Source organism: Oncorhynchus tshawytscha, linkage group LG15 (genome assembly GCF_018296145.1).
Source record: "Oncorhynchus tshawytscha isolate Ot180627B linkage group LG15, Otsh_v2.0, whole genome shotgun sequence".
Lineage (NCBI taxonomy): Eukaryota > Metazoa > Chordata > Actinopteri > Salmoniformes > Salmonidae > Oncorhynchus > Oncorhynchus tshawytscha.
Window position 1 is genome coordinate 40,718,490 of NC_056443.1, and position 17,500 is coordinate 40,735,989.

Sequence of the window (17,500 nt, forward strand, 5' to 3'; positions counted from 1 at the left end):
AAGAATTAGAAAACAAACCCAATTTTGATAAACTCCCATATCTACTGGGTGAAATACCACAGTGTGCCATCACAGCAGCAAGATTTGTGACCTGTTGCCACGAGAAAAGGGCAACCAGTGAAGAACAAACACCATTGTAAATACAACCCATATTTATGTTTATTTATTTTCCCTTTTGTACTTTAACTATTTGCACATCGTTACAACACTGTATATAGACATAATATGACATTTGAAATGTCTTTATTCTTTTGTAACTTTTGTGAGTGTAATATTTACTGTTCATTTTTATTGTTTATTTCACTTTTGTTTATTATCTATTTCACTTGCTTTGGTAATGCTAACACATGTTTCCTATGCCTAAAGAGAGAGAGAGAGAGAGAGAGAGAGAGTGATAGAGTGATAGAGAAGAGAGAGAGACAGAGAGAGAGAGAGTGAGAGAGAGTGATAGAGAAGAGAGAGAGAGAGAGAGTGATAGAGAAGAGAGAGAGACAGAGAGAGAGTGAGGGGGAGAGAGAGAAAGAGACAGAGAGAGAGTGAGAGAGAGTGATAGAGAAGAGAGAGAGAGAGAGAGAGAGTGATAGAGAAGAGAGAGAGAGTGATAGATAAGAGAGAGAGACAGAGAGAGAGTGAGGGGGAGAGAGAGAAAGAGACAGAGAGAGAGTGAGAGAGAGTGATAGAGAAGAGAGAGTGAGAGAGAGTGAGAGAGACAGAGAGAGAGAGACAGAGAGAGAGTGAGGGGGGAGAGAGAGAAAGAGAGAGAGAGAGAGAGAGAGAGAGAGAGAGAGAGAGAGAGAGAGAGAGAGAGAGAGAGAGAGAGAGAAAGAGCAATAGAGAAGAGAGAGGAGGGGGAAAGAGAGAGACGGAGAAACAAAATAATAACTAGGTACTACTTTTTGTAGGTGTTGTTATGTCTGTCTGCATTATCTGACAGTTTGATAACCACTATAACATATTCATAGCCTAAATAATGTAGAAATATTGTAACTTAGTATTTAGCAGCCTTTTTATAATATAACATAACTTATTCATCTAGGCCTATGCACAAATAATAATTACACCCTATAATAAAGAAATAATAATTACACCCTATATAATAAAAATATAAAAAAATACACCCTATAATAAAGAATTCAGTGGACAACAAAATCACTCATAACAAAGAGTATTCCAACCAAGATCAACGTCTTCTCGGCCTTTTTGCATAGAAACGACTACACTACACGGTGTGGTCCTTCCACCTCGAGATCTCCCGTACGGCTTCACCGATGTCGTCTAACCGGAGAACATACCGTAGGAAATGAGGCGGCGGCCTCTCCCGAACAGCCGAATGAATACACAATCTTGAATTTGAAATCACTTTAGTATCTTATGGACAACAGTCTGATACATGAATAAATCAATGATTCTCTTTTTGACAGCAAATGTTGGCTATGCGATATATCGAACCCTGTCTGCGACAGAGACGGTAGTTGTTACATTGTCTAACGGAGTGTCATCAACACGCATATAAAGTGAAGTTAGGTTGTAGCCTAAAATGTTTCCGAGACATTCACAGCAATGGTACAATGTGTCATTCAAATAGGACCTGGTATTGACGGGGTTATAGTGGGTTGTTTCAGACGCTGACTTATAGGATATATTATAGGATGTATGATGAGAAGAGACGGAGGGATGACCGTCGGCTGATCAACTAGACTGCAAACCCAATAATAAAGGATAGCAAATGTGGGGAATGCAGTTTAAAAACTAGAATATCCTACTTACCGTTGATGGTTTGTACGTGAGCTATACTCTAATACTGTAAAGTACACTTCTATTATCACAATATTCAAACTAGGCTACTTCCTTTTAGGTGTAGTACAGTTCGACTGACACTTTTGCCGGATCCTACAATTCTATTGTCTAGCCAATCAACGCAGAGTTTTAATACATGCCTAGCCAATAGAAACCGTCCTGTGAGATATTACTGTACTGACCTAACCAATCAGTTCGGTTCATAATACTGGTTTATTTGAGCAGTGGATATTCAACTACTGAGGGAGTTCTATTCATCTAAACCCCGGTGCACCGGTCTATGGCCTGTGACGTGACGGGGAAACGCGGTGAGGGAGGAGCCCCGTCCAAATGGAACAGTAATCTGCGCCATTCGAGTCATGTTGTCAACAAGGCAGCATAGTGAATCGTCTGGAAACATACACCTCTTTTCCATCAAATTAAATGTCCATATTTTTAAACCAGTTGTCATTGGGAAGGCATATAAAGAGTTTTTATCAAAAGCGATCACTTTCGCATGTGATATAATCCTAATAAATTGTCCACGTCTAGGCTGTTACTTTAGTTTAGAGCTGAATTCACCGTGGGCTTTGAACGGAGGCACCTGATTCACGCAGCTCGATTAAAAAACGACTACAATCACTTTTCACCCATATAAACTCCTCTTACCGGGATAACCCAGGCCAGATAATATAATCCCCTAAACGTCACCTTAAACGTCAACTCATTTGCTTTCGAGGATTTGTGTATATTTATGCATATACATGATAACAAATAGGATATGGTTATAAATATAGATGTGAAATTATTTTTGTATTTTTTTAGTCTGAAGATTTGACCTCGATGCGATCCAGAGAGCCGAAGGGGAGGATCCCGCTATTGGCTGATTACATTCGCTTCTTCTGTATTGCCATTTGCAGCGGAATTTGTCATAGGAAAAACCAAGCTATTTTGTGATACAAATACACACAGTCTTGTGCAACTAACTTTGTGGGGACACACAATTCAGTCCCATTAAAAATCATATTTTCCTAAACCTTACCCTAAAACTAACCCTAGCTCCTAACCCTAATCCTAACCATAACACTGAACCTTAACCCTAAAGCCCCTAGAAAAAAAAATAGCATTTGACCTTGAGGGGACCAACAAAATGTCCACAGTTGGTCCAATTTATTTATTTTTTTCCTATGGGGAAAATGAATGGCGTTTTTTTGTGTGCGGTTTTAGGATAAACGTCGATAGATTCTGTCAGCTAAAGTCACTTTTTATCAATTTTGAAGAATTTCTGTAATTTTTAAAAAAGCACATAAAGGCGTCTTAATTCATAAAGTTCATGTTAACTGACTGCTATTATTTCATAGAACAGAACGTATATAATAATAGCAGTCTCCTTATCCTGTGTTAACCTCAGACCTTATTTTCAGTGTTTGTTCCGAAACCCTGTTCTTTCCCCATATGGATGACGAAACGAACCAGGGGCAACTCATTTTCCGGGTTTTAGGACTTCACAGATAGAACAATGAGCCAGATATTTCAACAGATGTATAAACGTGAAGCATCCGGTTGGCGTTTCCACTCACTATCAAATATGGTGATGAGAGGAAGCCCAGTGGCCGACACTGGGAGAAGATGGATTTTGATGAAGTTCTGATAATTTTCTTATTGATAAAACATTTGATGTCCATACAGTTTAGAAAACTAGAATCTTTAATAAACATATTGGACTGCGTTTTGTAGACTGTATCACAAACGTTGTTTTTTTTTTATGTGTTGTTTAGAAGGAGTGTAGGGGGGAAATTAGTTCTTGCGCATTCGCGCTTTACATAGCAGGAGTTCACTAACGGAAATATGCAAATAACCTCTAGGCTCCGCCCACCTCCTTCCTCGTTCTGCCCACTGATTCATTTGCTGCCATTGGAAAAAAGGCTCTAGTCTATCTTGGTTTAGTTATGAAGTCTTTGTTGGCGCGCTTTATTTACGATATAATTATACCACAGATGTCCTGCAGGTGGCGACAAAACCATTTCCAATGTCAGTGATACATGTTATGTTACCAATGACACACATACACATAGTTGGTTGTCACACACACAATTCGTTTCAGCATGTTTTTATTAAAGTTGCATAAAAGTGTAACAAAATTGGTAAATAACAAGACCCTGTTGATATTGCTACATTTTTGTTTTTTCAGTTTGTTCATCTTTTCCTCCAGAAACATCACTTCTAAAACAGCATTTCTTTTAATCAATAAAATATCTTTTTTTTTATTGTATTTTTTTGTTGTTGCAAGTTGTCATACAGTAAAATAAGTCCGACACACCCAACAAACAGTCTATCAGGGCTACGTCTCAAATAGCTTCTTTATTCCCCTACACGCTGCACTACATTAGACCAAAGACTTATGGGTAAGTAAGTCGCCATGTCAGAGTCAGAACATATGAGCCTGTTTCATGTCCTGTGAGGCAGATGTACAAGTACACCCTGGAAAGGACGGCAGTCTTATCACAGGGCCCACATAGGGCTCTGGCCAAAAGTAGAGCACTATATAGGGGATAGGGTGCCATTTGGGACACAGCAGGCTTAATAATAATAATAACAATAATAATAAACACAGTACAAATTGACCTAGAATAGATATGTGCATCTAAAGAATGCAGTGTAGAGATATAAATGACCTCTAGGTGACCTCTAGGTGACCTCTAGATGACCTATTTTCTAAACAACAATAGGATCTCCTTTTTAAAAAGAGGAGAAACATCAACAACAACAAAAACATTGTTCATTAAAAATGAAAGTCTGGTTCTATTTGGTTTGTAACATAAATAAAGGCCAAAAGGCAAAGTTGGATTTTTATTCTATCTGGAAAAACCTTTAGACGCCGTGATAGAAATGTCAAGGTCATTTCCAACTTGAGTCGACATATACAGGTTTTACCGGTGAATGAGGTCTCCACGGAAACGTCACCTTTCAGACACGCTGTAAAGCTGAACTTCCACGATGCGGATTGAATAGAGCCCTAATTAAAAAATGTTTTAAAAATGTTTAAAAAAAGAGAGATGGAGGGAGGGAAGGTGTCATCGGTGTAGATTATTGTTGGAAGTAGAACGGAAGGAGAGAGAAGAAGGAAGGAGTGAGGGCCAAATAGAGAGATGTGTGTCTCTCTGTGTGTGTGTGTGTCTCTGTGTGTGTGTGTGTGTGTGTCTGTGTGTGTGTGTGTGTCTGTCTGTGTGTGTGTGTGTCTGTCTGTGTGTGTGTGTGTCTGTGTGTGTGTGTGTGTGTCTGTGTGTGTGTGTGTGTCTCTGTGTGTGTGTGTGTGTCTGTCTGTCTCTGTGTGTGTGTGTGTGTCTGTCTGTGTGTGTGTATGTGTGTGTGTGTGTGTGAGGACAGATAGAGAGCTGATAAGCAACACTGAGGCCTTGTGAGCCAGGAAGGGTAAGACCTTTGATTCTCTCTCTCTCTCTGTCCCTCTATTTATCTCTCGATGATTAGGTTTTTCACCCCCCCTTCCCATGTGTGTGTGTGTGTGTGTGTGTGTGTTGGAGAGAGAGCCACTATTAACATGTGAGCATGAAGGAGCAGCAGCTGTGGTCTGTGACTGTGTTACTGCTGTTTCCTGTGTGTGTGTGTGCGTGTGTGTGTGTTGCTATTTGGATAAAAGCATCCAGACAGCCATCATTTTCCACTACAGTGCCCCCCCTGCCTTCACTCCCTCCTCCCATCTCACCCCTCATTGGTTTACTGCTCTACTGAAAACTCTCCATGAGTCCTCACTGAAAATAGCCCTTAGACTGCACACTATGTGAGAGAAAAGAAACTGTTTTAGAGAAGAAGAAGACAGAGAAATATAGAGCTAGAAAGAAACAAGGCCACTTTGTTCAAGTCCCCCGGTGTGTGTGTGTGTGTTGTGTGTGTGTGTTCCAGACCACACACACGTTAAACACACACAGAGCTGCGTATAGGGCAGCAGGTATCCTAGTGGTTAAGAGCATTGGACCAATAACAGAAAGGTTGTTGGTTTGTATCCCCGATCCGGCTAGGTGAAAAAATCTGCCGATGTGCCCTTGAGCAAGGCACTTAACCCTAATCGCTCCTCTAAGTCGCTCTGGATGAGAGCATCGGCTAAATGACTGGCATTTAAATGTATACACTGTATTATACACAGGAGTCAGTCCTAAAACTCGAAAGGTTACGTCCCAAAATGGCTCCTAATCACCCAGTCCACAGCCAGGGACAAAATGGCTCCCTATCACCTAGTCCACAACCAGAGCCCTGGTTAGAAGTAGTGGACTATAAAAGATAAGTTACCATTTGGGACTAAAACTCACCACTACTAAAAGTATAGCCACATTATAGTATGTTCACTGGCATCACATTAACATGAGAAATAGCACAGATCCATTGATCATTTAACAACAATACAAACCCCTTTAAAAAAACTAAAAATAAGATTCAACTAAATAAAACATTAAAATAAAACCACAGGATAGGACATCATGAGCCCCGCTTAGATCTGATTGGCTGCTTCAATCTTCTCTCCTCCTCTTCCACCCTCTCTTCTCTTTATCTTCATCCCTCTTCTCCTCCTCCTCCTCCTCCCGCCATCTCTGAGGAGGCAAAGCTCCTATTTCTTCATTTGGGTGAGGTTGAGGGAAGGCCATTTCAAGGGGTGAGGTTATTTCTTCTGGGGGGTGGTGAGTTTCTGCATGCCACGAATCTTATCCAGCAGATCAGACACAAAGTCCTACAGGGAGAGAAGAGGGACAAAACACACTGTTAGTAACAACCACCTACAGGGAGAGAAGAGGGACAAAACACACTGTTAGTAACAACCACCTACAGGGAGAGAAGAGGGACAAAACACACTGTTAGTAACAACCACCTACAGGGAGAGAAGAGGGACAAAACACACTGTTAGTAACAACCACCTACAGGGAGAGAAGAGGGACAAAACACACTGTTAGTAACAACCACCTACAGGGAGAGAAGAGGGACAAAACACACTGTTAGAAACAACCACCTACAGGGAGAGAAGAGGGACAAAACACACTGTTAGAAACAACCACCTACAGGGAGAGAAGAGGGACAAAACACACTGTTAGAAACAACCACCTACAGGGAGAGAAGAGGGACAAAACACACTGTTAGTAACAACCACCTACAGGGAGAGAAGAGGGACAAAACACACTGTTAGTAACAACCACCTACAGGGAGAGAAGAGGGACAAAACACACTGTTAGTAACAACCACCTACAGGGAGAGAAGAGGGACAAAACACACTGTTAGAAACAACCACCTACAGGGAGAGAAGAGGGACAAAACACACTGTTAGAAACAACCACCTACAGGGAGAGAAGAGGGACAAAACACACTGTTAGAAACAACCACCTACAGGGAGAGAAGAGGGACAAAACACACTGTTAGAAACAACCACCTACAGGGAGAGAAGAGGGACAAAACACACTGTTAGTAACAACCACCTACAGGGAGAGAAGAGGGACAAAACACACTGTTAGAAACAACCACCTACAGGGAGAGAAGAGGGACAAAACACACTGTTAGTAACAACCACCTACAGGGAGAGAAGAGGGACAAAACACACTGTTAGTAACAACCACCTACAGGGAGAGAAGAGGGACAAAACACACTGTTAGAAACAACTGTCTCTAGGGCAGGGCTCAGAACACATAAACCCTGCTGTAGGTTTGAACTCCAACCCTGTTCCTGGAGAGAGACCCTCCTGTAGGTTTTAACTCCAACCCTGTTCCTGGAGAGTGACCCTCCTGTAGGTTTTAACTCCAACCCTGTTCCTGGAGAGAGACCCTCCTGTAGGTTTTAACTCCAACCCTGTTCCTGGAGAGAGACCCTCCTGTAGGTTTTAACTCCAACCCTGTTCCTGGAGAGCTACCCTCCTGTAGGTTTTAACTCCAACCCTGTTCCTGGAGAGAGACCCTCCTGTAGGTTTTAACTCCAACCCTGTTCCTGGAGAGAGACCCTCCTGTAGGTTTTAACTCCAACCCTGTTCCTGGAGAGAGACCCTCCTGTAGGTTTTAACTCCAACCCTGTTCCTGGAGAGAAACCCTCCTGTAGGTTTTAACTCCAACCCTGTTCCTGGAGAGAGACCCTCCTGTAGGTTTTAACTCCAACCCTGTTCCTGGAGAGAGACCCTCCTGTAGGTTTGAACTCCAACCCTGTACCTGGAGAGCTACCCTCCTGTAGGTTTTAACTCCAACCCAGTTCCTGGAGAGATACCCTCCTGTAGGTTTTAACTCCAAACCTGTTCCTGGAGAGAGACCCTCCTGTAGGTTTTAACTCCAACCCTGTTCCTGGAGAGATACCCTCCTGTAGGTTTTAACTCCAACCCTGTTCCTGGAGAGAGACCCTCCTGTAGGTTTTAACTCCAACCCTGTTCCTGGAGAGAAACCCTCCTGTAGGTTTTAACTCCAACCCTGTTCCTGGAGAGAGACCCTCCTGTAGGTTTTAAATCCATCCACAGTTGTAACTAACTTGATGCATTTTATAAACCAGGTAAATATTAGAATCAGCTCAAGGACAAGTATCTAGGGGATAGGTGCTAGGGATTGTGTGTGGCCCTGGCTAAGGAAGGGAGAATGTTTTGTTGATTACCATCCCCATTAGCTAGGGAGCAGCTACTCTTCCTGGGGTTCAAAACCCTAAAATAGATGACCCCCCGATTCAACAGCAGCATGAGGAATATATTATTGCAGAAAGGCCTGACGTACCTCAGTAGGTTTGTAACAGTCTATCAGGAGATCTTTAACTCTGGCTCCTCGGTCATCATCGCTAGGCATGTCCAGCAGCTCATCCACATCTATCTCCAACTCTGGTATAGCCTCTTCCTGAAATAGAGGAGAGAAGAGGAGAGAGGGATGAGAAACCAGTGAAATGGAAGTAGATCTGCGAGTCGACAAGAGGATCCAGGAGGTGCATAAGATGGTACCCCCCGTTGTACTTACAACAAATGCCTTGTTGGCTAAGTAGGTTGTTGTATTGTACATTGGTCTGCATTACTCTTAGGTCATGACGTCAATTGCAGAGTAGACATGATCCCAATTCTGTTTCCAAGACGGCAGCGTTTTAGAAAAAGCCACACAAAAAAGGTTGATTTGTGCTGATTTATTGTCACATTGAACCACATTGAACCATATTGAGCCATATTGAACCATATTGAGCCATATTGAGCTACATTGAACCATATTGAACCACATTGAACCATATTGAGCCACATTGAACCATATTGAGCCATATTGAACCATATTGAACCATATTGCACCATATTGAATCATATTGAACCAGATTTAGCCATATTGAACCATATCGAACCACACTGAGCCATATTGAGCTACATTGAACCATATTGAACCAGATTTAGCCATATTGAACCACATTGAACAACATTGCAACATATTGATCCATATTGAACCATATTGAGTCATATTGAGCCATATTGCACCATATTGAATCATATTGAGCCATATTGAGCCATTTGAACCATATTGAGCCACATTGAACCCTATTGAGCCATATTGAGCCATATTGCACCATATTGAATCATATTGAGCCATATTGAACCATATTGAGCCACATTGAACCATATTGCCCCATATTGAATCATATTGAGCCATATTGAACCATGTTGCACCATATTGAGCGCCGTAGTTTAATAACTTTTAAAAACAATAACGTCATATTTGAATTCCTCCATCTTTATGCACCGTAGCCATTCTTCAATGTTATTTCAATGTTGTTTCAATGTTATTTCAGCCATCCTATATCAGCAACAACCAACAAAATGTTTCTTTTAAGTACCAGACTCCGTTTTTTAGACACAATGTTGCTGTTTAAAGTGACTACTAAGTTAATTATTATAATAATAAATTAATAAATAATAATAAATTGTTTTCCTAGAACGACATCAGAGGTCATGTGATATTTTTTTTAAAAGAGGCCCTGTCCAGAAGAAGCTGTGGGGAACAGGCTGTCATTTGAGACACTTACCGACACATTCTTAGTGTCTAGCCGTCATTGAGTTGGCCCCTAGGCTAACTTTAAATAGCCCATTATATACAGTTGAAGTCGGAAGTTTACATACACTTAGGTTGAAGTAATTGAAACTCGTTTTTCAACAACTCCACAAATGTCTTGTTAACAAACTATAGTTTTGGCAAGTCGGTTAGTACATCTACTTTGTGCATGACACAAGTCATTTTTCCAACAATTGTTTACAGACAGATTATTTCACTTATAATTCACTGTATCCCAATTCCAGCGGGTCAGAAGTTTACATACACTAAGTTGACTGTGCCTTTAAACTGCTTGGAAAATTCCAGAAAATGATATCATGGCTTTAGAAGCTTCTGATAGGCTAATTGACATCATTTGAGTCAATTGGAGGTGTACCTGTGGATGTATTTCAAGGCCTACCATCAAACTCAGTGCCTCTTTGCTTGACATCATGGGAAAATCAAAAGAAATCAGCCAAGACCTCAGAAAAGAAAATGTAGACCTCCACAAGTCTGGTTCATACTTGGGAGAAATTTCCAAATACCTGAAGGTACCACGTTCATCTGTACAAACAATAGTACGCAAGTATAAACACCATGGAACCACGCAGCCGTCATACTGCTCAGGAAGGAGACGCGTTCTGTCTCCTAGAGATGAACGTACTTTGGTGTGAAAAGTGCAAATCAATCCCAGAACAACAGCAAAGGACCTTGTGAAGATGCTGGAGGAAACAGGTACAAAAGTATCTATATCCACAGTAAAACGAGTCCTATATCGACATAACCTGAAAGGCCGCTCAGCAAGGAAGAAGCCACTGCTCCAATACTGACATAAAAAAAGCCAGATTACGGTTTGCATTTGCACATGGGGACAAAGATCGTACTTTTTGGAGAAATGTCCTCTGGTCTGATGAAACAAAAAAAATAACTGTTTGGCCATAATGACCATCGTCATGTTTGGAGGAAAAAGGGGAGGCTTGCAAGCCGAAGAACACCATCCCAACTGTGAAGCACGGGGGTGGCAGCATCATGTTGTGGGGGTGCTTTGCTGCAGGAGGGACTGGTGCACTTCACAAAATAGATGACATCATGAGGGAGGAAAATTACGTGGATTCATTGATGCAACATCTCAAGACATCAGTCAGGAAATTAAAGCTTGGTCGCAAATGGGTCTTCCAACTGGACAATGGCTTAATGGCTTAAGGACAACAAAGTCAAGGTATTGGAGTGGCCATCACAAAGCCCTGACCTCAACCCTATAAAAGAATGTGTGGGCAGAACTGAAAAAGGGTGTGCGAGCAAGGAGGCCTACAAACCTGACTCAGTTACACCAGCTCTGTCAGGAGGAATGGGCCAAAATTCACCCAACTTATTGTGGGAAGCTTGTGGAAGGCTACTCGAAACATTTGACCCAAGTTAAACAATTTAAAGGCAATGCTACCAAATACTAATTGAGTGTATGTACACTTCTGACCCACTGGGAATGTGATGAAAGAAATAAAAGCTGAACTAAATCATTCTCTCTACTATTATTCTGACATTTCACATTCTAATAATAAAGTGGTGATCCTAACTGACCTAAAACAAGGAATATTTACTAGGATTAAATGTCAGGAATTTTGAGTTTAAATGTATTTGGCTAAGGTGTAGGTAAACCTCCGACTTCAACTGTGGTGTAGTTGTCATGGTCTAGGGTTGTCGAGGACAGGTGGTGTAGTTCTCTCCTCGACACTAGGTGTTACACACACACAGACACAGACACACAAGAGGAATACCTATGTGAGAATGCTGTTCATCGACTACAGCTCAGCATTTAACACCATAGTGCCCTCCAAGCTCGTCATCAAGCTCGAGACCCTGGGTGTGCAAAATCAAATCAAATCAAATTTTATTTGTCACATACACATGGTTAGCAGATGTTAATGCGAGTGTAGCGAAATGCTTGTGCTTCTAGTTCCGACAATGCAGTAATAACCAACAAGTAATCTAACTAACAATTCCAAAACTACTGTCTTATACACAGTGTAAGGGGATAAAGAATATGTACATAAGGATATATGAATGAGTGATGGTACAGAGCAGCATAGGCAAGATACAGTAGATGGTATCGAGTACAGTATATACATATGAGATAAGTATGTAAACCAAGTGGCATAGTTAAAGTGGCTAGTGATACATGTATTACATAAGGATGCAGTCGATGATATAGAGTACAGTATCTACGTATGCATATGAGATGAATAATGTAGGGTAAGTAACATTATATAAGGTAGCATTGTTTAAATAAGGTAGCATTGTTTAACTGGTGCAACTGGGTGCGCCCTGTGCAACTGAGTACTGGACTTCCTGACGGGCCACCCCCAGGTGGTGAGGGTAGGTAACAACATCTCCACCCCGCTGATCCTCAACACTGGGGCCCCACAAGGGTGCGTTCTGAGCCCTCTCCTGTACTCCCTGTTCACCCACGACTGCGTGGCCATGCACGCCTCCAACTCAATCATCAAGTTTGCGGACGACACTACAGTGGTAGGCTTGATTACCAACAACGACAAGACGGCCTACTGGAGGAGGTGAAGGCCCCCGGAGTGTGGTGTCAGGAAAATAACCTCACACTCAACGTCAACAAAACAAAGGAGATGATTGTGGACTTCAGGAAACAGGAGAGGGGGCACCCCCCCTATCCACATCGACAGGACAGTAGTGGAGAGGGTAGCAAGTTTTAAGTTCCTCGGCGTACACATCACAGACAAACTGAATTGGTCCACCCACACAGACAGCATCGTGAAGAAGGCGCAGCAGCACCTCTTTAACCTCAGGAGGCTGAAGAAATTTGGCTTGTCACCAAAAGCACTCACAAACTTCTACAGATGCACAATCGAGAGCATCCTGGCGGGCTGTATCACCGCCTGGTACGGCAACTGCTCCACCCACAACCGTAAGGCTCTCCAGAGGGTAGTGAGATCTGCACAACGCATCACCGGGGGAAAACTTCTTGCCCTCCAGGACACCTACACCACCCGATGTTACAGGAAGGCCATAAAGATCATCAAGGACAACAACCACCCGAGCCATTATCATCCAGAAGGCGAGGTCAGTACAGGTGCATCAAAGCAGCGACCGAGAGACTGAAAAACAGCTTCTATCTCAAGGCCATCAGTTCTGTACCATCACTCATTCATCTTTATGTACATATTCTTTATCCCTTTACACTTGTGTGTATACGGTTGTAGTTTTGGAAATATTAGGTTAGATTACTCGTTGGTTATTACTGCATTGTCGGAACTAGAAGCGCAAGCATTTCGCTACACTCGCATTAACATCTGCTAATAAATGTGATTTTGATTTGTTTAATGTATAGTACATTTAACACACACAACAGACAGAAACTAGAGATGTACCGATTCACAATCAGTCACCAATTCAAATGCTTTAGATACAAGTGCATCGGCCTGGATTCGAACCAGGGTGTCTGTAGTGATGCCTGAGCCACTTGGGAGCCCATAAATATAAGCTGCTGCCCTACAAAAGTCAAATAATAATGAAATAAAAAATAAATAATAATGATGATAATAATAACGACAATAATAACAATAATAATAATGATAAAAATAACGATAATAATAATAATGATAATAATATTAATGATAATAATGATGAAATAATATTAATGATAATGATAATAATGATACTAATAATGATAATCATAATATTAATGATAATAATAATAATGATATTCATAATATTAATGATAATAATAATGATAACCATATTAATGATAATAATAATGATAATAATAATATTAATGATAATAATAATAACGACGATAATATTAATGATACTGATAATAATATTAATGATAATGATAATAATATTAATGATAGGGATGATGATGATAATAATATTAATGATAGTAATGATAATAATGACAATAATATGAACGATAATGATAATAATAATAATAATATTAATGATAATGATGGTAATAATACAAATAATGATAATAATAATAATAACAACTTTATTGCAAAATACACGGTTCAATTTACTAAAACAACTGAAAACAACTATTAGGAAATCTGACAGAGATCTCAGTCTTGAGCTTTCCTCCGTGATGTCATCAGTGCTGCTTGACAACCCCTTGGTTGCTAAAGGTTTCACTCTGAATATTCCGTGAGTTCTAGGTAGGCAAGCCATTCTAAGGTAGTGTGCGCCCTCTACTGGGGCAAAACAATGACTTACTTTCCACAGTAAGTAATAGTTGTAACCTAACGAGTTCATTTTAAAAGTACCGTTCAGCTGATGCATCTCCTCTCCTTCAGTGTCCAACTACATGTACCTGCGTTGACAGACATGTCATGTTATATGCTGAACAACTCCAGGTAATATCAGTAGCCTCGTCAAACTGAGCACTGAGCTCAGCTTCGCATGCTGACCAATGAGAAGTAGACAACCTGTTCCTGATCCCCTTCAGCATTCAAAATACTAAAATGGCAACGCGAGATATTAGGCTTTAGTTGAGTGACAACCGATGTCATTTGCTAGGTAATTATTATCTATGGGATGTTTAAAAATTGTGTTTTACCAAGCTAGCAGAGATAAACTCATTTGTCTATACCTCCTAAAACCTTAACAGAGGTTACAATAGATTTGCTAGGTAATTATTATCTATGGGATGTTGAACATGGTGTTTTACCAGAATAAAAGTAAGATAGTGGCTAAACCTGCTGAACAGGTTTACTATAGATTATTATAGATTACTATAGATTATAATAGATTGTTATAGATTATAGATTATTATAGATTACTATAGATTATTATAGATTACTATAGATTATTATAGATTACTATTGATTGTTATAGATTATTATAGATTACTATAGATTATTATAGATTACTATTGATTGTTATAGATTACTATAGATTATTATAGATTACTATTGATTGTTATAGATTATTATAGATTACTATAGATTATTATAGATTACTATTGATTGTTATAGATTACTATAGATTATTTTAGTTTACTATAGATTATCATAGATTACTATAGATTGTTATAGATTACTATTGATTGTTATAGATTACTATAGATTATTATAGTTTACTATAGATTATTATAGATTACTATAGATTATTATAGATTACTATAGATTTTTATAGATTACTATAGATTGTTATAGATTACTATAGATTATTATAGATTACTATAGATTGTTATAGATTACTATAGATTATTATAGATTACTATAGATTATTATAGATTACTATAGTTTACTAGATTATTATAGATTACTATAGATTATTATAGTTTACCATAGATTATTATAGATTACTATAGATTATTATAGATTACTATGGATTATTATAGATTACTATAGATTACTATAGATTACTATAGATTATTATAGATTACTAGATTATTATAGTTTACTATAGATTATTATAGATTACTATAGATTATTATAGATTACTATAGATTTTTATAGATTACTATAGATTGTTATAGATTACTATAGATTATTATAGATTACTATAGATTATTATAGATTACTATAGATTATTATAGATTACTAGATTATTATAGATTACTATAGATTACTATAGTTTATTATAGATTACTATAGATTACTATAGATTATTATAGATTACTATAGATTTCATTTAGATTGTTCACCATCGGCAGTAGTTTTGGTAGTTTTGCTTTAAACAAATCAGTGTTTATGGTTATATTTTGTAGATATACAGGGTAAAATGTATAGTTTCATAACGAGGACACCTCGCCGTTTGTGAGGCGCACTGCGTGGCCAAAGAAGATCTCTCTGTAGCTAATTTGTAAACGATAAATATGGATGCATAACTCGTTCAAACATTTATTAATCTGAAAAAAATGAGTTAGTGGGTAATGGTGATTTCAGAACCAGTGTGGAAATACAAAAAACGACATTGTCTCCCTAATCTGATAGATCCATGGTAGATGTCTAGTCTCCATAATGGCTCTAATCTGATTGGTGGTGGGGTGGTAGATGTCTCCATAATGGCTCTAATCTGATTGGTGGTGGGGTGGTAGATGTCTAGTCTCCATTATGACTCTAATCTGATTGGTGGTGGGGTGGTAGATGTCTCCATTATGATTCTAATCTGATTGGTGGTGGGGTGGTAGATGTCTCCATAATGGCTCTAATCTGATTGGTGGTGGGGTGGTAGATGTCTAGTCTCCATTATGACTCTAATCTGATTGGTGGTGGGGTGGTAGATGTCTCCATTATGATTCTAATCTGATTGGTGGTGGGGTGGTAGATGTCTCCATAATGGCTCTAATCTGATTGGTGGTGGGGTGGTAGATGTCTAGTCTCCATTATGACTCTAATCTGATTGGTGGTGGGGTGGTAGATGTCTCCATTATGATTCTAATCTGATTGGTGGTGGGGTGGTAGATGTCTAGTCTCCATTATGACTCTAATCTGATTGGTGGTGGGGTGGTAGATGTCTCCATTATTATTCTAATCTGATTGGTGGTGGGGTGGTAGATGTCTAGTCTCCATTATGACTCTAATCTGATTGGTGGTGGGGTGGTAGATGTCTCCATTATGACTCTAATCTGATTGGTGGTGGGGTGGTAGATGTCTCCATTATGACTCTAATCTGATTGGTGGTGGGGTGGTAGATGTCTCCATTATGACTCTAATCTGATTGGTGGTGGGGTGGTAGATGTCTAGTCTCCATTATGACTCTAATCTGATTGTCTCCCTTATGGCTCTAATCTGATTGGTGGTGGGGTGGTAGATGTCTCCATTATGACTCTAATCTGATTGGTGGTGGGGTGGTAGATGTCTCTTCTCCATTATGACTCTAATCTGATTGGTGGTTAGGTGGTAGATAGTCTCCCTTGTGGATCAGATCGGGTGCCTACACAGTACATACTAGGGCTGTGACGTTTTCATAAAGAAGTTAAATCTGCATCGTGTTTTGCTTCCTTGCCATGATACTAACAAGTAACACAATACTGGTATCGTACAGACACCATAAAGATACAGACACCATAAAGATACAGGTATCAGCTCTAGTATAGACACCATAAAGATACAGGTATCAGCTCTAGTATAGACACCATAAAGATACAGGTACCAGCTCTAGTAGAGACACCATAAAGATACACGTCTCAGCCCTAGTATAGACACCATAAAGATACAGACACCATAAAGATACAGGTCTCAGCCCTAGTATAGACACCATAAAGATACATGTATCAGCCCTAGTATAGACACCATAAAGATACAGATATCGGCCCTAGTATAGACACCATAAAGATACAGGTATCAACCCTAGTATAGACACCATAAAGATACAGGTATCAGCCCTAGTATAGACACCATAAAGATACAGGTATCAGCCCTAGTATAGACACCATAAAGATACAGGTATCAGCCCTAGTATAGACACCATAAAGATACAGGTATCAGCCCTAGTATAGACACAGGTATCATAAAGAGATACAGGTATCAGCCCTAGTATAGACACCATAAAGATACAGGTATCAGCCCTAGTATAGACACCATAAAGATACAGTATCACCCTAGTATAGACACCATAAAGATACAGGTATCAGCCCTAGTATAGACACCATAAAGATACAGGTATCAGCCCTAGTATAGACACCATAAAGATACAGGTATCAGCCCTAGTATAGACACCATAAAGATACA

The 17,500-nt window shown here is 39.7% G+C and overlaps 2 protein-coding genes across 5 annotated transcripts in view; both read right to left on the bottom strand.

Moving 5' to 3' along the window:
* Positions 1-1,887, bottom strand: part of LOC112239870 (BRMS1 transcriptional repressor and anoikis regulator) — a 9,433-nt gene extending 7,546 nt beyond the window's left edge. For all 4 annotated transcript variants that reach the window (XM_042297855.1, XM_042297854.1, XM_042297853.1 and 1 more), the window contains exon 1: positions 1,768-1,887. The gene's annotated coding sequence lies outside the window, so the exon portion shown is untranslated. The remainder of the gene's footprint in view (positions 1-1,767) is intronic.
* Positions 1,888-5,106: 3,219 nt separating this feature from the next.
* LOC112241336 (protein phosphatase 1 regulatory subunit 14B-like) overlaps positions 5,107-17,500 on the bottom strand; it is a 41,273-nt gene continuing 28,879 nt past the window's right edge. The window contains exons 2-3 of the mRNA XM_042298588.1: positions 8,517-8,633; positions 5,107-6,517 (exon numbers count right to left, since the gene is read on the bottom strand). Of these exons, the coding sequence (XP_042154522.1) occupies positions 6,449-6,517; positions 8,517-8,633 (186 nt within the window). The 3' untranslated portion in view covers positions 5,107-6,448. The remainder of the gene's footprint in view (positions 6,518-8,516; positions 8,634-17,500) is intronic.